We start from the raw sequence: 26,691 nt of genomic DNA on the forward strand, positions 1-26,691 counted from the left end.
CTGGCGATGCTGAGGAAGACGATTTGGAAATAACAACGGCAAAGGTGCAGGAGGTCAAGAATTTGATCGCGAGCGTTCTAACCTGAGATTGCTCAACAGCTAGGCGTCAAGATATTTGCCGACCTTACAGCAATAGTGCATGTGTCGCTGTCGGGGCTGCCGTCTTTGGCGGGTCGAGCATGCCAATTTTCAGCCACGAGTCAGAATAGCCTCCAGACCCCCAGACTGCCGGATTTCCTCAACCCAGACAGACCCCCGGACTTCCTCAACAGCAAAAATTCTACTCTACCACAAGATACCTCATTTAACATTCAGCATTCATGGCACAGAATAACCCTTCCCCAAATTTTGATAACATTGCCACTGCCACTGCTACCCTGAACACCGAACTACCCCGGATCCGCAATCTTCAAGGTGCCCAGCTTAACCAAGCAATTCTCGATCGGTTAGATAGCATCCAGGATCGGTTGGATAGCATCCAGGCCGAGCTACGGAGAAACTCGAATGATATTATACGGCTACAGAACTCACAAAGATACGCCCTTAATTCTGGGACGACTCTTCTGCCCCTGAGATCTCTTCGAACTAGGGCTTCGATACCCAACTGCCCAACCACAGTTGCTCAGATAGGCCAACTAACCAGGGCTGAGGCACGCCGTATTCTTCGGGAACTTGAACAGCCTGTGGCTGATATAGCGCCAGCTCTGAGGGAGGCGGTTCGGCAGCAGTTTTTCCTCAGCCAGTAACCAATCAGAATCGGCATTCCGGACTCGTCAAGACACTTTCTTTCTTGAGGCTCCTCCAATTGCCAAGTCCATTCTGCAGCACCGCATTAAAGCTAGCGTCGCCCAAAGTTTAGAGCTGGAATTTGGGGCGTGCCACAACCCCGCGAACAACAAACCGACAACCGTGATACCGCCAAGGAAACATACGATTTCGAGACAGCCGGCACAGAGCGAAATGAGGCATCCTAGATCGCCTAGAAAGGCAGCAGCAGCGGCAGCAACAGCAGTAGGAACAGCAGCGCCCGCGACGGCGGCAACCACGACAGCCACAAACGATGCTCTCCGCGCCGCCAAAGTCTTGCGCGCGCTCGACGACGTGCAGGCTGCCGCCGGGCACGAACTTAGCATCGTGACCATTAGCGAGCCCATCCTCAGCGCCGCGGCCGCGACCGTACCTAAGAACGATTATGCCAACAGACACAGCCATGACAATAGCAACCCCCGCGCCTCCGACGTGTCGGTAGCTCTCGACCTGACCACCACCACGACCATTGCGCCCACGGGCCACAACAGCAACAACAGCAACAACAACAACAACAACAACAACAACAACAACAACAACACTACCACTACGCGCACAACCCCCGCGAGCCTCGAAGCCGACCTGGCGCACTACCGCGAGCTCTTCGCCAAGCTGCGCTTCTCGTACGTCGAGCAGGTGACCAAGGAGAAGTTCATCCGGGCCATCGTGGGCGATCCGCCCGAGATTGTGACTTTGGGCGAGAATTCCGCGCTGGAAGCGGCCAACGCCGACGCCAAGGCCGCGCTCAAGGCCCTCAAGGCTGATGTTGGTGATGTCGTTTCTGACCTCGAGCGCCGCGGCCGCGCCCTTGCCGCCCGCTATGATGTTGTGTGTCGAGATACCGCTGCGCTGCGCGACTTGCCTGCGCGTGCCGCTGTGCTTGAGGAGGAGGTCGGCTGGCTGCGGCGCGAGGCGGCAAACAACGGCGATGAAGACGGCGGTGACGGGGCTGGGAGACGGCTCCCGCTAGGCAAGACGGTCGCGCTGGCGGAGCAGCAGCGGGCCGCACTGCGGGACCTCGACCGGCAGCTCGCATCCTTGGGGGGCGCCGCGCCGCGCAAGCGTAAGGAGCTCGACCGGCTGCAGGCCGAGGTGGCGGCGCTGGAGACGAAGCGGGCGCACAGCGCGGCGGCGGCCAGGGACGCCAAGCGTCGCAAGCAGAACGCGCTCGGCGGCGTCCAAGACGACCTCGAGGCTAAGGGCAGGTGGTATAGGGCGACCGACGCGGCGCTGCGGCAGATGTTGGACATTAAGGGGTGAGGGCAGTGATTACTGTGTCTCTCTTGGCTCTGTTTCTCTTTGTCTGTATACATCATGTGTTGTATGTTATGTAACGAAGCAATGGCTTGTGTGGTTTTGTTGGTTGTTTTCTATTCTTTTCTTTTAGTGTTGGGGGGGTGGCAGACTCGGGGAGTTCAAGGCGTTTAGGAGCCGGATCTCGGAGCTGTTGGGGACTACGGAGTACACAACGAGAGAACAGACAGACAGGTCAGGGACACTGACTTCTGTTCTCAGCTCGGTTCCCACTTGGTGATATGATTATGTATCACCCCTATAACAAGTGGATTTGCAAAACACGGATTCTTTCCAATTGAACGTTGGTAAATACTACGTATACGCGTTATACCTGACTATACGTAGCACCGCACTAATACTGTGGTAACAAAGACCAGTCCGCCAAACACACAACACAAAATCGCCAGTCAGGATACCATACCCGCACTCGAGAGCGGGAGTAGAGCAGAGCCAGGGAAATGGCTCACGGCTGGTAAAAGACCTCTTCCACGGGCAGCCACCAGGACGGCTCGCCAGACTCGCTGCCGGTGGCGCCGGGAACCAGAGACGTCTGGAGGCTGTCCGTGACTTTCCTGCTGACTGTAAGCAGAGCTGAACGGGCACATGTTTTGCCTGGCTTGCTGGCTGGCTGGGAACTGCCAACAATATCTGGGTAAGGTATAGAGGGTATGGACAACGCACCACCACTCGCGCACCACGGGGTTGGCGCGCATCTTGGCCATGTCGGCTTCGTAGTCGAAGCCGAGGTACCTGAACGAGGCAAAGAGGATCCCAGTGCCGGGGTCGTGGAAGATGCTGTCTGCATCGCCCTCTCGGTTTCAGCTACCTCGACGTACGTACGTACGTACCTACGAGTATGGCATGCAACCGACATGTCGGTTATGCGGCACGAGCCCGGCCTGCGGTGGGGGCTGCTGCACACCTTGTGCCACGCACCGAAGTGAAGCAAGCAGAGAAGGACTTACAGTCTTGGATGTTGCACTTTTTGATCTGCTCCAGCACTTCGGGCCACACGGCCTCGTGGAGCCTCTTGTACTCGGCGACGTGCTCCGGCTTTAGCTTGATGATCTGGGCGAAGCGGCGCCCCGGGTGCTGGGGCTCGATGGGCGACAACGAGGCCAGGCTAGGCGCGCGCTCCCTCGGCGGGATGGTGTGGGTTGCCCTCGTAGTCGTTGAGGCGGGGGCGGGGGCGGGGGCTAAGGGTGGGGCCTCGTCCTGGGCTGCCTTGGGGGACCAGAGATACATGGCAAACAGATAGAGATTCGTTCCGGCGCTTTGTGTTGATGTTGGAGGGTTCCGAGAGCTGTTCAGGGCTGGGAAGCTAGGGATTTGGGTGTACGAACAATTGCTTGGAGGAGGAGGTGGATGGGAGGCAGTCTTGTCGATGCGGGGTTCGAGCCCACCATCCATCCACTGGACTTTTTAGGTTTCTCCGCACTGTTGCGAGGTTCAGCGCCCCCAAGCAGGTCAGCTAGCTGGTGTCGAGCTGGAAGCGTGCCGGGGACGGGCTGGAAACCCGTTGCGGGGATCATTTTTGTCGCTATCAGCTATATCCGTAGGTGATCTGCCACTGACCATCTCAAGGCACAATTGCCCTAGAATAGGCACTGCCGCACCAACGGCCCGTCAACGAACTGCTTAAGCCAGTCCGCCGACTGTCCACCCACCATCTTCCGGGCTGCCCACCGTACTTCAGGCAGCCACCCAGGTTCGAGGCGTTGCCAGGCGGTTGTTTGCTTCCTGCTTGGTATGTAACGTTATTTTGGGGCGGAATGATGCTTCGCCTTTGACTAGAAAACGAAGTCGTGTTGGGGGGGGGGGAAGGGGGAGTTGAGCCCGCCATCTGAGAAACACACCCCACAGCGACAGCACCGACGATTTCGTCAATTCAACCCGTCTCCGCACACCCCAATTGTCCAGATCTGATCCCTCCACGATGACGATGGCCATGACCTCAACCCTAGGGTTTGTCGGTAGCATTCGCCACTTCTTGGTTTCTGCCGCGCGCTAGGCCTGGGGCTTACTAGAACCAGTAGCCACAGAACCGTCCGAGGACGTGTAGCGCGGATAGCGCATGTGGCAAGAAGCGCTGGATGAAACCCATTTTGCGTTCCTCTCGCTCCTAGTGGCACCTTAAGTTTACCTTCTCTGACACTTCTGTTTAGGATAGCACACGCCTAATCGTTGTTGCCAAGGGAATGAAGCGACGGAACGACCTCGGAGACCTCTGCCGCTGTATTGATTTTCGCCAGATCCTACTCCTGGATGACACGGTTACCGAGGTTATCCTATCGCTTGACCCCGGCCCAGAGAGCGTCAAGCTGCCCTATACTATACAGCCAAGCGCAGATAGCGACGCAGATAGCGAGTACGCCTCCGTCATGAACACCTCTGGGCCCGTACCCTGGAAGACCCGCTCCGAATCCGCTTCCCTATTTAAGATAGTAGCTATGGCATCCCCGCTAGATGGCTCTCTGAAATCTGGGAGAAAGAAGAGCTAAACAGCGACTCCGTCTATAAGGTGCTCCTCTAGGGCGACGAGACACTGTACGTCTACAAGGAGGTCGAGCGAGCCCATTATGTCTCTCTATCATCCAGCTTGTCGTGGCCGTTGTCTTGCAGAACCCATACCGGACTACCCAACCCGGCAAAGAGTGTGATACCGTCGTCCTACACGGGTGCCTCCTCGAGTACCGTCCAACGGCACACTGGAAAGCGCATTGAAATCGCCAACCTCTCTTCTCTCCGAGGCTAGAGAGCGCTGGCGCGAGTGGGCGCTCCAGAACGCCTCAGCCTTTACTGAAATGCACCACTGCGGACTAGCTCATATGGATTTGAAGCCTCCAGTGTTGCGCAGTGCTGATCGATATTAGCGGCATCGGAGGCGTCACTCGTCAGTGGCTCTGTCCGGAATTGCTGGAGAGCAAGAAAGATGCAGTGTCGTGGAGCATCGCGGCGCAGCAACATAATAATATTTGGGCCCTTGAACAAATTATGCTGGCTATGGCGGATGCCTGTTGCGCCGACAAGCAAAGGCAACTGCTAAGGAGCGTTGCGCTAGCTACTAAATGTCCCTATCCACGCACCCCCCTCAGCGAAGTCATTGCCCGTCTTGTCGGGGGACGCCCCTCTCCCAAACCGTTTAACTAGAAATCCTCCTACTCAACCTCACCTGCGTCAAATCCGCCATCCGTCCTGTTCCCTATAAGGAGATCAAGAAATTTCTCCAAATGAGAAACGGTATAGTACCCCATTACCTGGGACTTAACGAACAACCCCGGCCTCTCCGTCACAAGCATTGAAGTAACAAAACGTTCCGGTTGTCGACGAGACTCCACTACCGCTATCGCACTCTTCCCCCCCCTCTTTAGCATCATCACAGGGCTTGCTCAAGCTCTTCTTGTAATGCCCACAGCTGTACACCCGGAGCGTAAAAGTGCACATGGCGAGGATTCTTATCGCCGAACTGCGGGAAACAATGTTGTGGGCGAGGGGTGAGGGGCGAAGCACTTGGGGTTAGGTCAGCCTGGACCTCCTGGCCCTCCTGGTCTTTTCTTTATATATTAGTATTCTTGTCCAGCGTCCTGGGCTCCTGGCGGCTACCTCTGCTTGATGCCTACAGGGCGAGACACAAGTCTGTTATATAATGCACTCGGCCCTCCCAGACCGGAGATCCTGCAACGTTCGAGCTGGGGAGGCCAAACGATTAGGTCGAGGGGGGTGGGTTGGGTTTGGGTTGTGGCAGGCTCCGTGTGCATGAGTCGTCCAGTCAGTGGGAGCACTATAGCCTGACTGCCGTCTTTCTCTCCAAGGCTCCATTTCACAGCTAGCTACCGTAGGTGGTGACACACTTAGTGAGCAGGTGTGTCTTTCGTGACCGCGTCCACCGCCTGTGCCGGCCCAAGTAGGGTTCCAATTCACCTGCCGATAGGGGTGCCTCTTTTCCGGCTCACCGTCTTCACTCTTGTCCCACGCTGCGTTGCTATCAGCTGCATGTGACCCTCACACCTTCTCGCTGGAAAATTGCAGCAGACGACTCTCGGCTCCCTGCCGGGCATGAAAATGGGTTCAACAGGTAAAACGATATTGATACCAGCCGCAACAATTCTACAGTCAGAGTCGTAAGAAGGCGCGCGAGACCGGTTTCGCCGCACCCAGTGGCCCCGTCCCGTCCGTCCTTTTTGAGGACTGGGGAGTAGTAGATGACAGGCCTTATAGTTAGGAGGAGGAAAGAGATGCTAGAGGCGACGATACAGTGGCAGAAGAGCCCAAGTTGTGTCCAATCTATAAACCATACCATCTACAAAAACTGCAAAATCGTACACGTCGCAGAACCCACAACATTACAAAGACGCATAAACACTAGAGCCACAGAGAGCCAGCAAAGCCTCAGAAACCAAAGAAATATACAGGCCGGCCGCTGGCTAAACGGGGGGTGGGGGGTGGGTGAGGTTAGCGGGTCTCCGGCGGGTTCCATTCACTCCTTCGTCGTCAATGCCTGTATGGGGTACCGGGAACGACACCTAGATAGATACCTAATAGAGTACCAATTCTTTCATCATGGCGGCGAGCTCCCCTTCCTCGCCCTTCTTTCTCTTGCGCGTTAATGTTCCGAACGTCTTGTGTTGCTCGGGATTGATGAAGGCTGGATACAGGTCTTGCGAGACCGAGCCAGCCGAAGCATAAATATCCTCGACCGCGTCTTTGTTTCTGTTTTGGTGGTAGTCGTGGGCGAGTGCTCAATCTCGGAAACCAGGTAGCCCTGATGCTGGCCATGCTGGCTCAAAGCCTCCACTATCTCATCGACGATGTGATTCTCTAGTGTGCAGGCCCATGCCCTTAGCGCAAACGAAAACACGTTCGTCTGATCCGTCAGCTAAGAGCGCCAAGTATCGACCTAAAGTTGGTAGTGAAGAAATATGTTAGTCCAAATAAAATCTTCGGCGAATACGCGAAGTGCCAGGTTTTGGCGGGTGCCGGGTGCTTCGACTGAGCCCTGGTCGAGCTGGCTGTCTCGGGTGTCAACAACTGCCTGGAAAAAAGGGAGTTATGCAACACCGGGCTTGCTTGCACATCCAATTCCGACCGACTGGGGTGTTTTTTGATGCCTCAGGTATCAAATCGTCGACAGGAGCAAATGACCCACCCACCTTTGGTTGGCTGCCGACCTTGCTTCCCTGTGCTGTGACGCAGCGTGCCCCCCCGTGCCCGTCATTTTGCGCGCTACGGCACACTGAGCATGGGTTTGGGGGGGGGAGGGATTACCCTGCGCCAGACCATGCACTCAGATCGTTAAGCCTGTGTCAGCATCCATCTCGTTGTCACTAGCGATGTCGAAACCATACATATACTCACAGAACCGGAATTGTCGTCTAGCTTCTAATAAGACGCACGGTGATCCAGCGGATTGATATGAACGAGTTCGCACGATCCACTGATCCGATTCGTGACAAGACCCTCCGGAAAGGATAGGACCAAAAAAAAAAAACTCGACATCTTTGGTCGCCGTCCTCCTCGTTGTCGCCGTCGGACTGCGTCCGCATCCCCCATCTCCAACGACGGTCATAGCCTGTGTTTGGGAGACTTGGCTGCCTATTTCCAATTCATGGCTGCATCCAACTATTGGCTTTCTTTGACTCTTCCAAGATTTCGCTTGGTGAGGCCCTGTTGCGAGCATGTGAGGAATGTGGCTGCATGCCCTGCATGCCCTGCCTTCCCTGCATGCCCTGCGTAATCGTCGATGGGAAGGGGTTCTCCCGCGGCCGTGCCTTGACTACCTCTGTTAACACAACAGCACGCACCGGTACGGTCCGAGTGTGCCAGTTTCCAGCAGGTGGCAGGAGGTGGCCCTATTGCAGCCTATTGCAGCCCATTGCACCCAGAAGAGCCCAGGAGCCGGGACCCAGGAGCCATCATCGCCGAGCAGGTCATTTCGACGACGTTCAAGCCGGCGTCGCAGTGGCCGTTGCATCGCCCACCCAACCTCCCAAGGTGTCCTTGACAGAACTCACAACATCGGCTGGCGGCGACGGCGCATCCTCGTAAGCAGTCTCCCCATCCTCTGCTACATTTCTTTCCCTAACCTTCAGGCACTGACAACCTCCCCACCAGCATGTCCACTCTCGCGCGATCCCACCACACCGTCACCGTCCTCGGCGTCAAAGCCTACATCTTCGGCGGCGAAGATGCCGACGGCAACCTATGCTCGACCGATGTGCACGCCATATCCCTCCCCGACTCAGCCACCTCCCCTCCCGAGATCGCGCACGCATCCTACTCCGCCTTCGCCATGCAAGACACCTCCTCAGGCATCACCCTAGCGCCATCCCCGAGCAAAGGGCACGCTACATGCGCCTGGGGCGGCAAGTACATTGTAATCTACGGGGGGATCGGCGCGGACGGGTCACCCGCAGACGCCGCCGACCCCAACTGCCTATGGCTGTTCGACATGGAGGCGCCTGGCTAGAGCCAGCTGCGCGGCACGACGCAGCTCGACACGGCGCTGGCGTAGCGCCACGGCCACCATCTGTTCGCCGACGACAAGTAGGGCTTCCTGGTGCTGCACGGCGGGCACCTGTTTGCCGGCAACGCCGAGCACACTGGACCGTGTAGGTGCGGCGGCGGCGGCTACCCCTCAGAACGACACAACCACCACCCCTGCCACCGCCGACGCCGGCAGCGAGACGTGGCCGCCAAGGACCTGATCCGCGATAAGGTGCCCGTCATCGAGTTGGGCGAGATGCGCTTGTCTGCTGTCGACCCCGTGCCCATGGGGCAGCTCGCGGCGCCCGAGGACAAGGTCTACCCTGGGCCGCGCGGGCTGTTTGGTGCTGACTGAGGCTTGGACAGCAAGGGCATTGTGTTCTGGGGTGGTGTCAATGCCGGAAACCTACCTGAGATGGAAGCCCCCAGGGGCCCGAGCTGAAGAAGGGTGTTCCCAATTCATTCCTTTCTATCCGATCTACCCCTCCCCTTTGGCTTCCTGCCCTTTCTCGTTCTCGTTCTCGCAACTCTTAGCATTTCCTTATGGGCCCCTCAAAGTGTCTCAGCGATAACTCCCTGGGCCCTACCGTCCAGGGCTGCCGGGATGACTTTGACTTCACTATCAAGTTCCAAAAAGTCTTTTTCGCCATCATCCCGGCATCCGTCTTCATTGCCCTGTCACTAGCTAGACTCGCTTACCTGGTCCCCCGACCTCGGATTGTACGAGGTCTTAGCCTTCATCTGGCCAAGATTGTAAGTAGCTAGAAATGCTCGCGCACGTTGCCCTCACCTATGTTCCATAGGCACTGCTAACCTTCGCAGATAACAACCCTTTCGTTCGCCACTTTGCAGCTCGCTACTCTTTCCGTCCTTTTCACCCTTGCATATGAAGTGCCTGAGCGCGAGCTGTCCATTGCTGCTGCCTCTCTCAACCTTGCCTCCGGGCTTGCCATGATAGCGCTATCGTCAGCTGAGCACTCGGCATCTCCGCGTCCATCCCTTCTTCTAAACGCCTAAATGTTTCTCAGCCTGTTTTTCGACATTTTTCAAGCGAGAACGGTTTGGCTGGTTGCTAGTGACGCCCTAGGGGCCGTACAAGCTCGCCTCTGCACAGCGTCGGCCGCTGTCAAGGCGCTTTCCTTGGTCTTGGAAGCTCAGCACAAGACTCAATGGCTTCGGTGGGACGCCAAGACCCACAGCCCGGAAGAGTCGAACAGCATGTTTTGCTTGGCCCTGTATGCTTAGATGAACCGCATGTTCTGGGACGGGTACAAAGGGCCTCTCTCGCTTGATACCCTCTACGCCCTGGACCATGGGATGACGGCTGAAGCGGCCCAGCGCTGGACACCCCAAGACTATCGAGCTGGCAGAACTGCTTTGGGCTGGGATCTCGCTCGCTTCCTCGCTATACCGTTTCTCCTTCCCATAGTCCCGAGGGTTACCCTAATGGGTTTCAACTATTCGCAAACGTTCTTCATTCGCGCGCTGCTCAATTACCTGAGCCAACCAGCCGATGTCTCCAATGCCCGAGTTGGGCATGGTTTGACCGGTGCAGGTGTCTTGATCTATTCCGAGATCGCATTCTCGTCGTCGCTGTACGTCTATTACCAATGGAGAGCACTCTACAGGCTCCGCAGCCGCCTTGTGACCCCCATTTACCGCAATACAGTCGCGGCGAAGCTTGGTGTCAGGGACAGCACTCCCACAGCAGCCGTCACCCTGATGAGCACTGACGTTGAGCGTATCGTCCACGGTTTCATCAGCCTGCACGAGTTCTGGGCCTGTACTGTTGAGCTTGGGCTTGGTTTGTGGTTGCTGCAACGCCAGCTTAGCATGGCATTTCTGGCCTCTATCACAACTGCTCTGACTTGCGCAACCGTCATAGCCTTAGCTGCTCGTAGTGGCCGAAAACGACAGGTCGCATGGATGTCGGGTATTGAGCGCCGAGTCAGCTCGACAGCCACTGCCATTGCAAATATGCGATCATTGAAGGTGACGGGCATGATGGAACATATATGTATGCACCTGATCCAGCTACTGAGAGAGGCCGAGATTGCATATGGAAATCGATGGCGCGCCTTGGTTCTTCTCACCACGACCATGGCGCAAGCTCCCGCAGCCGTCACACCTTTGATTGCTTTCGCACTCGCACCCAACAATCTTGGCGTTGTGAGCGTATTTACGGCTCTATCATATCTCACCTTACTCTCGAGTCCCCTAGCAAAGATTTTTCAAGAGCTCCCACCGCTCCAATCTGCTCTCACCTGTCTAAGTCGCATTTAGGACGCGCTCGTAGCCGAGTTCCATGTCGATCATAGGAGATTTGCGCCGTGTGTTCTTGCGAATCAGTGTGGCCGAGGAACCCAACCGACAGATAGGCAGGTGCACGACGACGACGACGATGACAGCGGCGGCAAACTGGTTGATTGTGGTCAAAAACAGAAGGCAGCAGTGTCGATCATCGATGGCAGCTTTGGCTGGACTCAAGACAGATTTGTGCTGAGGAACATCAATGTTGCTATGCATTACGGCCAGCTGACTATGATCACTGGTCATGTAGCCTCTGGGAAGACAACCCAATGCAAGGCCATTATTAGAGAAGCCCCTGTGGCTAGTGGTCAAGTAATCCTAAGAATTGCCTCTGAGGCTATTGGGTTCTGCGACTAAACCCCCTTTCTCTTCAACGCTACGCTCAAAGAGAACATCATCGGGTTCTCAGACTTCGACCAATGTCGATATGATGAGGTCATTGAAGCAACCTTGCTTCATCTAGACGTCGATCTCGACTTTGACGGGAACGAGAAGATTGGGAGCAACGGTGATGGGCTGAGTGGAGGTCAAAAGCAGGGACTATCGCGCGCAAGAGCCCTATACCTCGAGACGGACCTTCTCGCCGTTGATGATATCCTCAGTTGCCTTGGCGCCAATACTGAGAAAGATGCCTTTGGGAGAGACTTCGGTCCCAATGGGATCGTCCGAAGGCGAGGAACTACCGCAATCTTCTGCACGAGCTCGACCCTTCATCTACCCTGGGCAGACCGTGTCATTGCCTTGGGCCCTGATGGCGCTGAGACCTTAAAGGGTAAGCTGCCTTGCGATGAAAAGCTCCTTTTGCCGCCAGCAGGTGACCGGGAACGTCACGCGAAGACTTTTTGCGATGATGAACACGGAAGCATTTCGACATCATCACCACCATCCCGCCGAGGACACAATACAGTCGGGCTTGGTGGCACTCTTGGCAAGGCTCGAGATATGAGCGATCTCAGCGCGTTTCGTTACTACGTGAGCAAGACCGGTAAACGTTCTATCTTCTGGCTGGTATTGATGACTGCCCTGTTCGGTGCTGCGAGCAACTCTTCCACCATTTGGCTCAGGGAATGGGCTGAGAATCTTCTCAACCTCTCTAGAGCATCCTACATTAGCATCTTTGGGCTGCTTCGTGGTATCCAGCTCACCACCCTTGTGATATCAGCGGCAGTTGTGTTGATCTTCATGACACGAGTTTCCGGAACGGAAGCCCACAAATCCGCCCTCAGCGCCGCCATCGGGGTGCCATTAGGTTTCTTCACAGCCGCTGACTCGGGAACCATTCTCAGTATCTTCTCGCAAGACATGACTATAATCGACAGCGAGCTACCCATCTCCATGATCAACACATGCCTGTATGGATTTGAGGTTATTGGTATGGCGTTCGTCATTGCTGTCGTCTCGCCGTATCTCGCTGTCAGCTACCCTTTGTTCATGTTGATTGTCTACATGGTTCATAGGTTCTACCTTCGAACTTCCAAACAGCTGCGATCACTTGACCTAGAGTCCAAGAGCCCATTATAGTAGTTGTCCACCCGCTAGTGCCCGCAACTTCTGTCCCTCCTGCTAACCATGACGGGTATTCGGCGCATAGCACGCACTTACTCGACACCGTGAGTGGAATAGCCACCATCCGCGCCTTCAACTGGGCCTAACCTCATATTGCGCACAACAACAAGCTTATTAACGAGTCTCAACGCCCGGCATACTTTCTCGCACTGATTCAGCAGTGGCTGACGGTGACGCTCCGTATTGCGGTAACCGTGATCGCTACCATAGCCATCACACTCGCCACTCAGCTCAGGACGAATGCAGCGCTCACAGGCGCGAGTTTGGTAGCACTCATGACTTTTTCTGGGGGTATTACTAGCTTCATTTAATCCTACACTCAGCTGAAGACGTCTTTGGGTGCCTTATGCCGTTTGAAAAGCTTCTGCGAGGGCATGACGTCCGAGGCGTCGATAGAAGAGGACATTGAACTCCCTGAGACGTGGCCCGAAAACGGTGCCATTGACATTGTGAGAGTTTCTGCCTCATACACGTACGTTTCTTCTCTAGAGCATACCAGTTTATTGTGTATTTCTCGTCGGCCTGACCAGTTTGTAGTGCAGATAACGGAAACGACGTTCCCGAGGGCCAGTCATGCCTCTCACTCAAAGATCTCACCATCTATATTTCTCCCGGAGAGAAGGTTGCCATCTGCGGATGGACAGGAAGGTGAGCAAAATCGCGGCTCAGGAGGGTTTGCAATTCGGCTAACTTTGGTCCTACAGCGGCAAATCGTCTATTGTGCTTCTTCTCGGCCTACTCGACCCTCTTGCCTACTGCTCCCAGAATATTTCTATCGACGGAATTCCCATCCATCGCATCCACGAAACTACGCTTCGCAGAAGGGTCATTGCTGTACTCAAAGGCAACTGGGATTTCTTTTGCATGGATCACAACGGGAGACCCATCGTGCTAGGGTACCTCGCTCGCCCGCTTCCATCGCCAAGGCAGAATGTCGGGGATCAAGTCGTGGCAGCTGGACAGAATGTCGTGGAGAAGAGCTTGCATCAGCCGGGCGAGAGACTTTAGTAGAGTAGAACCCGGCTTCCAGAAAAAGAAGTTGGCGAGAACGAGCTGCCGGTCCACTATCACGGCGATGCTAGTTGATATCGGACATGGCAAGCGTGGGGCGTGTTACGTACCAGCCCATTTGCGCAACCTTGCCTTGGTTCTCCGGCTATCGCACAACATCTTCATCAATGTTGACTTCCCGGAACCCAGCTTGCCGTATATGTGAAGGAAACCGCCCGGTGGCCGGAGCCAACGAAAGACCTTCTCCCTAGCGGTGGCCTGCATCGACCTGACAGCACTGACTCGAGACTCGTGGTTCGCATAGTTGTCACCGTCGCTATCTGAGCCACTGTAGCTCTCCCCTCACTCGTTGCGTCGGCTAGCTCGACCTCGCCGCCGCCCCAGTCAATGACGCCCCGCGTTGTGGCGACGAGCTGCCTGGTACTCTTTACAAGCCGTCTCTGAAAGTCATATTCTGGTGTCTTCGTGATGCCGCTCTGGTCAAAACACCGCCACGATCCTCTGCCGCACGTTTCTCGCTTCGGCATCCGGCCAGGAGTCTCCAAACTCCGTCTTCTCGGTTAGATACTCATGCTCACCGTCTCGGACATGCAGCTCACGGACATGCAGCTCACGGACCCGCCGCTCGGCACCGTACACAGGCCTAAAGACCTGGTTCCTGCAATTTCACGTGCGCAGCATGCTCCCGTCGGCGGCCTTGATCGACCACTTGTCGCCCGTGTCCATGCTCTGCTCATGGGCCACCTGCCTCGCGAAGCAATAGCGCATGCGGTTGGCGGTCCGGCCCAGCGTGCCGATGGCTTTGTAAGGCGGGCCCTGGATGTCGGGAAAGCTCGCCTGGCGTAGAACTACGTCATTGGTTACCACTGTCTGGTTGGTTGCTGACATTGAAGGCCGAAGAATCTCAAATCGAACGCACTCGCGGCCCATGGCGTCGCTGAATGACAGGGACGGGGTGCCCGCACTGTGGGCCGACGCCCGCTCAGCGGCAGCCTCCTCCGCGCCGAGCTGATTGTCCTTGCGCTGTTCATACCATATGGTCAAGTACTCGTGCCGTGGCAGTTGCGCTATAAAACCACCCACATCCGGGTCCTGCGCCGGGTCGTTGATCAGGACGGTATCCGTCGTGTCCCACGCCTGTAGGGCCTAGGGCGAGAAGACGCTTTTTGTCCACGTGTGGTCCGGGTTGATAATGGCCACAGTGCGCGAGAGCGAATCGTGAACGAAGATGGGGGAGACGCCATGGATCGCCTTGTCCTCAAAGCGGTGTGTCAGAAAAGAAGGGCTCATAGCACCGCACCGGGTTATACTTCTTGTTGTTGATGACCCAAGCGTTGGTAAGCCATCTGTGGTACATTGTGGCCTTCTGCCTTTCCTTCCCTGCTGGCGTTTCGAGAGCATCCCCTGGCTCCAGCGGGGGTCGAACCCCAATTTGACTGCGGGTTCTTCGACTTCTTAGTCTGGAGGTAGGCATGCATGTTGTTGGATTGGCTATTGTCAGATGGACAAGGGTTGCATGTGGAATAGAGCTCATCCCAGCTGAGCTCTGGTGTGGTCATCCGAGGTGAAAAGAGGCTCAGGGGAGCTGAAATGAAGTGGCCAGTTCAGCTGGTGTGGCTACTTTTGCCACCACCATTGCCACCATTTACAACTATAATAGAGGCCCTCTGGCAGGACCAAAAAGAAGAAGGAGGAGAGATGAATGAAAAAAAGTTGAAGTGCTGAATCCAACACATGTCATATACAACCCGGGACGTGGCCGTGCTCAGCAGGTCCGACGCATGGAGCAGTGGTGCCTGGAAGAACGACTTGACAGCTTTCTCTGACAGGTCAGGCCTTGACCCGCCAACATCGTCGCCTTCATGAGCCTCAGGCTTTCCGCTCACTGCAGTGACCGTGACTTGGCCAAGAAGATCGAAGACGACCTCACTTCGGTTCATGTTTTCATCCACGGCGACGAAAGGAACCAGGAGTCGATAGTCATGTCCGTTTCGCACTAGGCACTTGGCCGGGTCCTTGTCTTGCTCACCAACAGAGACAATATTACCGTATGGATCTTTGACGCTCTGCACCAACAACCTATTCATGTCATGCGTGTAGATGGTCTCAGTCGGAGCCGGATCTGTGTCCCACTGAGCTCTAGATCGGCGAAAGAAGTAGAAGTCCTCTTTGGCATGGCGTAGTTCTGTCTGCATGCTCTCAACGCAATGGACCGGGAAGGGGAGGTGCGAAATCCACGGCCGGCCTGCCCTCTTATCTCTGGCATAGAACTCGCTCGAGCTCGTATACGAGACTTTAATCTCAGACCCCATATTGATCTCCATCGAGGTCAGCAGGTACGGTTTGCCTTGCTCCATCAGGTCTAGATAGCGTATCTGCTAGCGAGCGTCTCCTGGCAGGCTTAAAGACCAGACCAGGTAAGCGGCCCCCCTTGCCCGGGAGATCGAGGACCTGCACACTAGTCTCACTATCCACCGATGGGAAGCTATGGATCGGAGTTCCGTCGCTCCAGCCCTTGTCCGAAAGATTCGGATACATAGTCGGACTGTCGCCGCCAAGGTATACCAAGTCCGTTGCCCCAGTTCCATAGAGAGATGGACGTAAAGAAGGTCCCCAGCAGCACACTACTTCAGTCCTAAACACATCAAATTAGACAACCCGCGAAGAGGATGAAACACCAAGCCCGACCAATCAATGCTGATTCCCACAGCCTCAAAGCAGCGCAACATCCACGCCCCCGACACCCGTGACTAGCCAGTTCGGGAAAATGGCATTCTGCCCATGCGCCACAAGGTCCGTCCTGAACTCGTTCACTGACTGCTGCGAACGGTTCGGCCCTTTGCCCAAAGCAGTGTCCTTCTTCGACCTGGCACTCCCCAGAAGGCGGTACTTGATCCAGTCCATCCAGAGCGACTGGCTGGCCAGGATGACGGGGAAGTGCTTCATCTTGGGGAACGTGACGAGCTCCAGCGTCTCGGCGCTGTGTGCCTGGGCCAGCGCGGCGCACGGCGATGCCCTGCTCGGCGATGCCGTAGGGCACCATGAAGTGGTACTGCAGCGCCTTGTAGTTGGACCGGCCGCAGGCGGCGAAGTTGCTGGTCGTGCCGTGGGCCCAGGCGACCAGGGGGGAACTGGGCGGGCCAGGCTTGTTGGAGGGCGTGATGGAGGGTAGGGCCGGAGGATGTACGCCGAAACGGGCAGGATGGTGCCGTTCAGGTCCGTCGTCGTGTACATGATGCGAGACATGGTCAGGCTGTTTGGGACCAGGTAGTTAGACAGGTCCGTGGCGTATTCGATCTTGAAGAGATCCTGAAGCCAGGTTCCGCGAGAAGTTAGAGGGAACGGTGTAGAAGGGGTCGTTTGGCACTGCGCGAGCCGAGATTTCGTATTCGATGCCCGTTTTGGCGAGGGCCTGGCAGTTGGAATTGCAGGTGGTGCTGTTGATGGTCACTGCCTGGACTGCCCGCCAGAGGGCAAAAAGGAGGAGCAGTTTGGTCATATCTGCTGGGTGCTGATTTGTGACGCAGAAGGCGAGAAAAAGGTGGTGATAAGTTGACAATTTCCAGCTACATTGTAGATGGGCGACGAGCCTTAAATACGTTGACTCTGGCGCAGCTCAATGTGAACCCGAGGCGTTCGCGGTTGAGTATCACCAAGGCTGTGTATTCAGCGTATGGCGTATAGAAGCTTACCTCGTGGCATGGCAGAACCGGAGTCCACGATGATGCGGAGCAAAGAGTCCAAATGCTGCTCGTTATTTGGAAGATATTCATTGCGTACAATCGCCGAAATCTGTAAGGAGCAGCCCACAATAGGAAATGCCCGTAGGTAAGCTGAATGGAGGAGTACAAAAATCGGCTGGTACAGGGGCAGCAGGATCAACGCTAGGAGACTAGCCTAAGTCATGCCTCAGCACTGACAGCACCACGGTTGGAAGTGCTAGCCAGCTTCAACCATCCAAGGCAAGAATGCAACCTGAGGCTGATTTTCATGCACACAAAATCCAGATGAACGCCCTAAAACCAGCCAACGCCACTACGTAATCCCTCGCCCACCTTCCTTTGCGAGGGCCAGGATAAAGTCTTTGACTTTTGTCACTCATTGCTCGCTCTTCTTGTTGCTTCCATTGTGAACAGCTTGATCAGGCGTACCCGCCTTCTCTCGCACTCCAAGCGAGCCACACTTTTCTTTTAACTGCATATCATTTTCTGCCTCATTGAGTCTTCTCAATGATCTTTGTGACCGCCAGACTAGTAGTTGGGTCGATGATGACTAGCGAATCCCTGGCGTTGTACGTTTTTTGTCTCCGCTCTACATACACCTTTTTACTAAGACAGGTGCATCACTTTCGCTTGGAGATGGATCCAGAGCCGTGGCTACTTTAGTATGAAGAGCTTTACGTTCTGCCTTTGACGTATATACCTATGACTACTGAGACCAATCGTTGTTCCCTTGCTGTGAGAGATGGGCCGGGAGTCTTGGTTGTGTCGGCAAGTTAACATATTCTTTCTTGCATGTCCGGAAGTGTCAAGCTCAAAGTCATCCCTTTTTTCGTCCATTGGAGGATCTGTAGCTGACAAGCGAGATATTCATACTACCCCTACACCGGTTCAATAATTCGTGTTTAAAGACTAGGTCGCGCGCCAGGCCTGGGCTCCCAGCCTACGTCTCGCCCGCAAGACTGTCTCGGTGAACCCGGTATCGGCCGCTAGTCCTTGCCCTAGTTTCACTGCCGTACCCCCTGGGTCTATTAGTATGACGGGGTTGGACTGCGCATATTGATACACGTTGAGCCCGTCGCCATGACCAAGCGGGTCCGCCGTCGTGAACCGCCCCAGCCACGCCGCGTAGTGCCAGGTCCCGAGGTGATAGAAGCCCGTCGAGTCACCGAGTTCTTTTCCCAAGAACCGGTAGCGCTTAGGTGCCTCCCTCGGCTTGGCAGAACGCAAAGCGCAGAGCCGACGTGCCGTATGGTGCGTACTCCTCATGCGTGAGGATGCATGCATCCTAGTCTACTTCGGTTTCCGTCGAGCCCTGGTGGTTCAAGAGCTGGTGGCGGTAAACAGTGGCTGGTGCGCGGTGGTGTGACGACGACCCAACGACGCGGTGATCGATGAGCAGCAGGCGCCGTCCAGACTCGGCGATGCTGAGACTGTGCATCTCCAAACTGGCCTCGCCGCTGCTGTCAAGCCGCCGCAGCACCTCGAATGTGCCGCCGATGTAGACAGTTTCTTTCAAGAGAAATGACCGCCCATCAGGCGCGATGCGCTCCGTCACCTTGTGGACCCGTTTACCTGTCGCGTCGTACCGATATAATGTCTGTTCTTGGGTAGCGGTAGTGACGGCGGGTATGTTGCTGCCAGAGACTCCTTCTGGACTGCTGCTCTCTTTATGCGGAGAAATCGTTGGCGTCGAGGCGATTATTTTGTCGCCGTAGTCGTATTCTAGACTTGGCCGCCTAGGCATGCGCGTCATGCACCCCAAGATACCGGCTGGTCTGGCGTATTGATACTCCTCTGTCTTTAGCCCGACACGTGTGCGGCTCAGTCTGTTGTTCCTCTCGGAGGGAACGATGGCGCTGGGCTCGTCATAATCGTAAATCCTGGTTCATTCGCGGCTTTCTGAGGGTTTTTGGTGATGCATTGACAAAATGTTCCCCTGCGAGCCATAGCGGCACCGCTCGACGTAGCGTGCGAGGGCCTTGCCGTTGTTGCTATGTGTGACGGCCCGCCTTACGCAGTAGGGATGTCAATGGTTGAAGGCAGTAACGAATGTGGATTTAAAGCTAAGGAAGAGAAAGGAATCTATCGCGGGGTCCGCGCAGGGCGCGGGGAAATAGGTGGTGGGATTGACTCTATTGGCCGCATTGTATGTTGAGTGTGGTCTATGCGCACGCCCACCACGTGCCCTGCACTAACACCTATTTCCCCGCGCCCTGCGCGGTCCCTGCAATAGCTTCCTCTTTTCCTTCCTTAGCTTTAAATCTACATTCGTTACTGCATTCAGTCTTTGACTTCCTATGCGGGCCGTTACACTATGTTGGTGATGAATTTGTTCGAGGTGGAGGCTAGAGGTTTGACACGAGTTATTGAATAAGTTTGATACTTGTAGTTGATGAAGAGTAGAACTTAATAAGACTTAGGCCATGGATATAATAGGGAAAACAAGCCTGGTCTAAATCACTTCTTCTATTTACTGTAACACGCCTCTCGTCGTAGTATAACTTATCCGCCCATTTTGGTATATTAGGGGGGTGGGTTTATCCCTACCGTACAACCCGGCCGAAGAAGAAACTGCAAGACCGTGGGGTAAGAATAAGCGACAGGGCAAATGAACGGCATTGATTCACCTGAAGTACTCGTCAGTATTGACCATGAATGCTATGTGACGCTAATAGAGCCTGGGGATGGCCGGTAAGCCGTTGTTCTGACTTGTGCCTCTTGCTCGCCGAACGCGTCTTTAATGCGGCGCGCTGTAGCACGCCTGATCCACGAGTCCCAGCCCATACGTAGTCGTGTGTTGATACATAATACGGGGAGGCTTCATCAACCATCATCCTGTCCATCATTTTGCCGGTAGCGAGCAAACGAACGGCTTCATCCACCATCATCCTGTCCATCATTTTGCCGGTAGCGAGCAAACGAACGGCTTCCTCCAACTTGCTTCGTAGGGGTCATTCCCAAACCAGGGATTACGCCATTGTGTGTGGACGCGCATGTACAAACAAACAAAAAGGAATGGGGGTTGGGGAGTTCCGGTGGTGGGTAAATGGGGGAGTTTAGATGGTTCAGTACTATACGACTTGCCGATCATTAGCAGCGATATCAGTGAACAAGTACGGAGAGTGTGTGTTGGAAGACCGGGAGGACGGGAGGATGTAGCCGCAACAGGATAGACAAAGTGGAAGGAAGTTGCGGTGTTGAATAACCCCGGTTCGAGTATCCCAACACTCTGTTTGGAGGTGAAATGACTGTTGTCGTAGTCACAGAAAGCACTTGATGGATGCCTGAGTCGGAAAGAGAGTGGAACGAAGACATGGAAGTTGGAACACGAAAGGAAACACATTAAACTATCCCTAACGTATCGTGGCGCTCATGTCTCCACGTGTCCAGAAATTATACGCTGTTCCACTTGTCGTGACGAATGCATCTGGCCAGCGTATGGCTTGACTGGTGTCCTGGGTGTTGTGTTCTGGTGGTCGAAGGGTAAAAACTTTGAACAAGTGGCGATCCAACCACGGGCCTGGGGTATATGCGCGCGTATTGGATCAGTACATGCCGTCTTATAGATCGTTAGTAGCGACCTAAGAAATACGTCTCGACGACAGTGCAAACGGCTTTAATCGAACACAAGGTATCCACGCATGTCCTGAAGACGCGGAAGCCGATTCCACCGCCCCGTTACCCCTATCGTGGCCATATAGAGGCGAAGGTGCAGCGGGTGTGTGTCTAGGCGTCCCTCTCTGCATTCTGTGCAACACTGGAGAGTACCTCGTCCAATACGGGTGGGCTCTGATTGATGTCGTAGGTAATTCTAACGATGAGGCCACGATCCCATTACCTCGTTGTCTTCTAACCCGTTGCAACCGTCCAACTTGCAGAATATGCGCCGGGTGGGTAATAAGAGGACATGGGTGCGCATGTTGTTGGTCTGCTAGATTTCCCGCTCGAGGCCCAATACAGCAGACACGCGAGACGGCTTCTCCCTTGGGGCCATCTCTTTGAGGGCCCCGCGGCAGCATCTGCCCCTCTCTTTGGGCTCCCTATCCTACCTTGGGACCTGACTTACCTCTGCCTAATCGCACCCAGCCAGCCGAAGCTCGCCTGCGCTCTTTAGAGCTTTGGGAATGTGTGTGAGACGGATACTCGGTGCTAATAGGAGAAGTAGTAGGCCAAGACGCCCAGGCGTTGATGTTTGAGGGTGGGATTTCGAAGCGGAGGTCTTACCCAACCCCGGCCGGCCGAAGCTCGCCTGCGCTTTTTCGAGCCTGGAGAATGTGGGTGAGGTAGATATTCCGTGTCAATAGGGCAAGCAATAGAGCAAGGCGCCCAAGCGTTAATATCTGAGGGTGTGATTGCGAAGCGGAGGTCTAACCTAACCCAGCCTAACTAAACCAAACCCAACAGCCTAGGGAGGCGACCGCCGCCATTTGGCTGTCCATCTATCTATCCGTCTATCTATCCGTTAGTTTAATGTTGTAGAGGCTGACGACGATGACGGTAATGGGGGGCGGCGGTCGCGGTAGGCGCAAGAATGAGAGACGAGAAAGCAGAAGAACAAACCCCAGCCAAACCAAACCCTCCCGAACCAAACCCTCCCGAGTCCCCCGAGTTCCCACGCCGCATGCCTCGGGAGGCCCCATGGAAATTCCAGGCTCTTTACAGGTCCTCCCCCGTCAATAGGTAGTAAAACTTCAATTCATAACAAAGATAATTGAGGGCAGGGTGGGCGGCGATATATTCGATACCCCTGTACAAATATTCGGCGAATATGGTGCACTAAAACTTAGCGAGATGAGGACTGCTGTTGCGGGCACCATAGGGGGCGAAGCTGGCAGCAAAACGTAAAGGGAAAATACTCGCTGTAGCTTAGCGCCAGCCCGCTAAGTTACAGTTTTCATCTCACTAAATTTTAGCGTTTACCCCACTAGAACTTCTGTCGATTTCAGCGTATCATATTCGCCAAATACTCGTACAGGGGTGTCGAATATATCGCCGCCCACCCTGATTGAGGGCGTTGATCCTGTCCTGCCGTCGGACGAGCAGCCTCTCCTGTCGGGCGATTGTCCTGTCCTGTTCTTTGATAGTATTTTCGAGCTTCTGGAGGTCCTCTTCAAGCGCGAGGATGTTGTGGGACATCCTTCTCAGCGCTTCGACGGCCTGTCGTTCGAGCCCCCGAACGACATCTTGGGATACGCCGCCGTCGCGTCCATCAGCGACGAGGGTACGGCCAGACGAGCGGGACGATGGTAAAGTGCTCATTACGGCGGCGGCAAATAATTGCTGTAGGACTAGGTATCAAGGTCACTGCTCGATTGGAGAGAGATGGAACTGGAACTGGAGATTGACTTACGGCAACCAAGATTGACTCGAGGAATCTTGGAGGCAGGACAGGACAGGACAGGACAGGACAGGACAGGACTGGGCGACAGGACAGGGTGACAGGGTCGCTGCCAGTGACAGGACTGGGTGTCAGGGTCGCTACTCGATTGAAGAGAACTAGATATGGAGATTGACTTACGGCAACCAAGATTGACCTGAGGGATCTTGGAGATAGGATAGGATAGGATAAGACTGGGCGATAGGGCTAGGTATTATGGTTACTGCTCGATTTTCGAGGGTGTCTGTCTGTGCCCGAGTTTCCGATGTAGAAGGAAGAAAGAAGCGTAGGAGAAGGCGGAGGGAAGGTCTTTGGTTATAGACTCTTCACTCGCGGGTTGGCGGCGGCTCCTGCTTGAATACCTCGGCAATTACTTCAACTCTTGCCATTTTACCTCTCGACTTCCGGTGGGAATGCCGTCAAGTGGAAAATATGGCGTTTTCCCCCAGAATATCCCTAGACCCTAGTTGGGGGCCGTTCAAAGTTCGGGCGTGTGGAGAAAGCCCGGCTGGACGAGCCAAGAATGCAGCTGAGCTCGATGGAAATGGAAGTGGCTAGGAGAAACTCGAAGGCTGATCGAGATGTAGGTCCAACTGCCCTGCATGTAAATAAGCGTCAATTGTGGTGCGGCTGCACGTGGTTGATTGATCTGAAGTTGGAATGCGTTTGGCTTCGTGGAGTTTCGGCACGCTCTAACAATCGAACTAACTGAGGTGTGCCGTGCCGTTCAGAAAGCTAATACCAAGTTTCCCCTGTGCCTGTGCGCATGTGCCTGTGATCGAGACAAGCTCCGCTCTTCCGATGGCGCCTGCGTCCACATCTCGAGTCTGTTTCTATTTGCCTACGTAATAGTCTTTAGCCAAGCCCAGATAACACCCTCCACTCCACTGTTGGCCCAACCTTCACGCTCCGACTTCACATGCTAGGCCAACACCACCCCTACGCACTTCCATGTAGATAAGGCACGTCTTTGCATGAAATGCAGCTCTAGAGCTTGCGTGGTTCGATATCAAGTTTACTCTCAAACCTTTAGCCTCTCGAGATACATTCTCGCAGCATCCACACCCTCCTCTACCTTGGCCACGTCCGTTCTGCACTCGCTTGCTACTAGACTGCTCTTCGAGTGTCCCTGGAAATCATATTTGGAGATTGCGGATGTAGTAAGTTCGGCTTGTGCTTGCTTGATAAGAATCTCCTTCTTCGGAGATGGGGCCATGTACTCAAGGCCCTCCAAGGGCTCTTCCACACGAACGGCAGTCCGCCTGGCCTGCCACGCTCTTGGCCAGTGACCGCCACGATGCGCCGAACACCCTTTGCGATTCCAGATTCTTCCAATATGACCATGTCCTTGATCTTACCAGCCTTGTCAACATGCGTGCCTCCGCAGAACTCAATGCTGTAGCGATGCCAGTCCTTGTTGGACATATCGCCGAGGATTGTCTTGGCAGGCACGCCGATCGAAACCACCCTGGTAGGGTCGGGTTACGTCTCGCCGAAGACGGCGCGTACACCTTCGATCTGACGTGCACTTGCCAGCGCGATGGATGATGCAAACACTTCTAGGTCGTCCTTAAATGGCTTCAATACTACGTTAAGGAATGTGGCAAAATCCCGTCTGAAATCGACGTTAACTTGGTGTACAAGGAGCTCCAGCGCTCCACGACCTCCACGCCGAGCAACTAGACGCTGTACAGAAAGCACCTGCTAGCATTGTGCGGAGACGCCGCAACAGCATATTTACATGTGAAAAACTAATCGCGAAACTGGAAAGAGATCGATGAGGTGACAACCGAGCCAACCATACCAGCCATTGGAGGACCAGAGGTATAGGTCGCACTAATGGTCCTTAAGACCAACAGCAACATTGTAGGGTTGTCTCATTGAGTTTTGGTGAGAATTTCAAGCGGGCTAAGTAGCTTGAATACGAACAGTTGTTTGTGCGGGGATGACCGAATGGCGCTTGTATATGCGCTGTTGAGGTTCTATTGTAGTGAGGGAACCAGCTCCAGCCAGTTGGCTGTAGGGTTTTCGAAGACATGGAACCGTATCGCCAGTTCCGCTGTTTGGTTCTTTCTCTCCGATAGACCGTCTGTTTGCGGGTGATATGAAGCCGACATGAGCAGGCAAGTGCCCAATACTTTCCAAATTCTTCTCCACAGCTCTGAGTTGAGCTTGCGATCTCTGTCAGAGATGATGCCGTGAGGGATTCCCCAGTCATATGGCATCAAACAGCGCACGAGGACCACACCCTAGTCTTCGGCCTTTTATGTAGCGTGAACAGGTATCAGCATGGTTCTCTTCGAGGTTTTGCATGATACGGTGAGTAAACAGTCGAACTTGTCGTGACTTTCCAGTGCCCATGGAGTCCCCGCTGACGGGAGCTTAGGTAGGCCTACTATGAAGTCCACGGCGATCATTCTCATTGGTAGACTGTCTTTAGGGCGTATGGGTTGATAGTCTCCGATGGGGCTTCTTGTTGTTCTCCTGTTGAGGGCGCATGAGGTACAGTGCTTGACGTATTCCTTGACGTGATAGGTTTTATTGTGAATGGAAAGTCTCCTCAAATCATATAGCATACGCTCATCAGCGAAGTATTGCTTTTCATCGTGCAATGCTTCCAGAATTCTGCCGATCATGTTGTGCGGAACGCACAGGCTTCTCGTACCGTTGGTGCGAATGTTGTATAGAAGGCCGTATGTGAAAATGAACGGCATACCGGCCCGGAAAAATCCGTCGCTGTCCTCATCGATCCGTTTCCCTTTCTCCTTGAGGTCCGTGACGATAGGTACGTACTTGCGGTCGGTTTGGTAGCCGTCAAAGAAGTCTTCCTCCATATCTGAGTCCATTTGTGCTTCTGCGAACACGAACTAGACTTCATCGAGGATGAATTTGCCGTCAGGGCGCTCAGCAGTGTCACCAACTGCTTCCAGTTGACTGAGGGCGTCTGGCACGAAGTTATTTTTGCTAGGTACATGATAGACCTTGAGAGGATACTGTGATAGGTATACTGACGCGTTGATGAGCCTCTTGTTCGCACGATCCGTGGACGACGTGTTTAAGACGGCGGAACCAGGGTCGCACCATCACCTTCAAAAAAGGTAGACGAAGGTATCGAGGGATAAATTAGATTCAGATACGGGCCGGAGGTGGCGGCGATCCAAACGGGGAAGCAAGTCGTTTTTTTTAAGTTCGTTTACTCGACGATTCCTTTGATGGCTGAATGGTCTATGAAGGCGATGACCGGCTGGTTGGCTGAATGTATGAGGGTTTGAAGCCTTCTGATGCTCCTGGCCAGGGTAGCAACTTCCAGCTCGGAGGGGCCGTACCGTAGCTCGGCTCTGACCAGACATCGACTAAGGAGCATAACTAGGAGGACTTTTGTTGCCGGGATAACTGTGCTTTGCAATGGGTCCCAGGTCTCTCCGTCCCGCAGGTGATATAGTTTAACGCTGAATCCTCGCTAGGCTGAGGCATCTATCTGGAGAAACAGCTGCTTGTTGGGGTCATGGTGGCGAATGATAGGGGCTGTTTCGCTGCAAATGATGTCCTGGAGGGACTGGAATGATTGAAGTTCGTCCTTTATTGGCTTGAAGGTGGTGGCTTTGCAGTAATTTGCTCTCTTGTTCGGGTGCCCGTTGATGACCCTGCCCTCCTTTCTCCCTTCTGCTAGCAATTCGACCTTGCGGAGCTGCAAAGGCTTAGCGAATTTGGCGTAGTATAGAATGAGGTGACGAAGAAAACCTGTGCTGCCGATGTAGCCTTCCAAATCCTTGAGTCTCGCTGGAAACTTGAGGTTCTTGTATGCCTCAACTCGGTCCTTAGTAGTGGGGAGGCCAAGGCCGTCCACGCGGAAGTCCAAAAACTCAACGTTTGGGTAGCCCAGGTAAGACTTCTTCGGGGAGATGGCTATGTTCTTGATGAGGAAGAGCTTGAACAAGGTTTGAAGATGCCGTATATGGTCTTCCTTGGTATCTGAGAATATCGCAATGTCGTCTATGAAGGCTCGGCAATAACCGGAGTGGTCGACAAGAAGCCGATCCATGAACTGTTGGGTATAGGCAGGCGAATTGCGATAGCCCATCAGTGCAACCGTTGACCTCTTCAGTCCTCGAGGGCTGA

At 54.5% G+C, this 26,691-nt stretch overlaps 8 protein-coding genes across 8 annotated transcripts; 3 read left to right on the forward strand and 5 right to left on the reverse strand.

Moving 5' to 3' along the window:
* Window positions 1–960: 960 nt before the first annotated feature.
* On the forward strand, window positions 961–2,067 carry B0T26DRAFT_744188 (uncharacterized protein; the record flags this gene model as incomplete). Its single annotated transcript, XM_060444377.1, has 2 exons — window positions 961–1,241; window positions 1,299–2,067. The coding sequence occupies 2 exons, from the start codon at window positions 961–963 to the stop codon at window positions 2,065–2,067; spliced, it is 1,050 nt and encodes a 349-aa protein (XP_060289926.1).
* Window positions 2,068–2,388: 321 nt separating this feature from the next.
* B0T26DRAFT_729742 (uncharacterized protein) lies at window positions 2,389–3,437 on the reverse strand. Its single transcript, XM_060442975.1, has 3 exons — window positions 3,069–3,437; window positions 2,785–2,902; window positions 2,389–2,675 (listed from the first exon to the last, which is right to left on the reverse strand). The coding sequence occupies exons 1-3, from the start codon at window positions 3,346–3,348 to the stop codon at window positions 2,567–2,569; spliced, it is 507 nt and encodes a 168-aa protein (XP_060289927.1). The 5' UTR covers window positions 3,349–3,437; the 3' UTR covers window positions 2,389–2,566.
* A 539-nt stretch (window positions 3,438–3,976) lies between these two features.
* B0T26DRAFT_489905 (uncharacterized protein) lies at window positions 3,977–4,751 on the forward strand. Its single transcript, XM_060435320.1, has one exon. It carries the CDS (start codon window positions 4,302–4,304, stop codon window positions 4,602–4,604), a length of 303 nt encoding a protein of 100 aa, XP_060289928.1. The 5' UTR covers window positions 3,977–4,301; the 3' UTR covers window positions 4,605–4,751.
* A 3,464-nt stretch (window positions 4,752–8,215) lies between these two features.
* On the forward strand, window positions 8,216–13,678 carry B0T26DRAFT_744190 (uncharacterized protein; the record flags this gene model as incomplete). The annotated part of the gene is made up of 13 exons (XM_060444378.1): window positions 8,216–8,476; window positions 9,145–9,339; window positions 9,439–9,551; window positions 9,615–9,729; window positions 9,832–10,858; window positions 10,961–11,208; window positions 11,287–12,416; window positions 12,488–12,506; window positions 12,573–12,728; window positions 12,786–12,934; window positions 13,000–13,110; window positions 13,167–13,296; window positions 13,358–13,678. The coding sequence occupies 13 exons, from the start codon at window positions 8,216–8,218 to the stop codon at window positions 13,676–13,678; spliced, it is 3,975 nt and encodes a 1,324-aa protein (XP_060289929.1).
* Window positions 13,679–14,139: 461 nt separating this feature from the next.
* Window positions 14,140–15,785, reverse strand: B0T26DRAFT_756649 (uncharacterized protein; the record flags this gene model as incomplete). Its single annotated transcript, XM_060446133.1, has 2 exons — window positions 14,140–14,619; window positions 15,219–15,785. The coding sequence occupies 2 exons, from the start codon at window positions 15,783–15,785 to the stop codon at window positions 14,140–14,142; spliced, it is 1,047 nt and encodes a 348-aa protein (XP_060289930.1).
* Window positions 15,786–16,185: 400 nt separating this feature from the next.
* Window positions 16,186–19,253, reverse strand: B0T26DRAFT_876224 (uncharacterized protein; the record flags this gene model as incomplete). Its single annotated transcript, XM_060448088.1, has 6 exons — window positions 18,490–19,253; window positions 18,140–18,407; window positions 16,841–16,932; window positions 16,661–16,782; window positions 16,481–16,604; window positions 16,186–16,419 (listed from the first exon to the last, which is right to left on the reverse strand). The coding sequence occupies exons 1-6, from the start codon at window positions 18,946–18,948 to the stop codon at window positions 16,186–16,188; spliced, it is 1,299 nt and encodes a 432-aa protein (XP_060289931.1). The 5' UTR covers window positions 18,949–19,253.
* Window positions 19,254–23,593: 4,340 nt separating this feature from the next.
* On the reverse strand, window positions 23,594–23,997 carry B0T26DRAFT_680823 (uncharacterized protein; the record flags this gene model as incomplete). The annotated part of the gene is made up of 2 exons (XM_060440545.1): window positions 23,594–23,883; window positions 23,931–23,997. 2 exons carry the CDS (start codon window positions 23,995–23,997, stop codon window positions 23,594–23,596), a joined length of 357 nt encoding a protein of 118 aa, XP_060289932.1.
* Window positions 23,998–25,085: 1,088 nt separating this feature from the next.
* On the reverse strand, window positions 25,086–25,346 carry B0T26DRAFT_619410 (uncharacterized protein; the record flags this gene model as incomplete). The annotated part of the gene is made up of 1 exon (XM_060436042.1): window positions 25,086–25,346. A coding segment is annotated over one exon (261 nt), but the record flags the coding sequence as incomplete, so codon positions are not given.
* Between the last annotated feature and the right edge of the window lie 1,345 nt (window positions 25,347–26,691).

The sequence above is a fragment of the Lasiosphaeria miniovina genome (assembly GCF_030549165.1).
Source record: "Lasiosphaeria miniovina strain SMH2392-1A chromosome Unknown B0T26scaffold_8, whole genome shotgun sequence".
NCBI classification, from domain to species: domain Eukaryota; kingdom Fungi; phylum Ascomycota; class Sordariomycetes; order Sordariales; family Lasiosphaeriaceae; genus Lasiosphaeria; species Lasiosphaeria miniovina.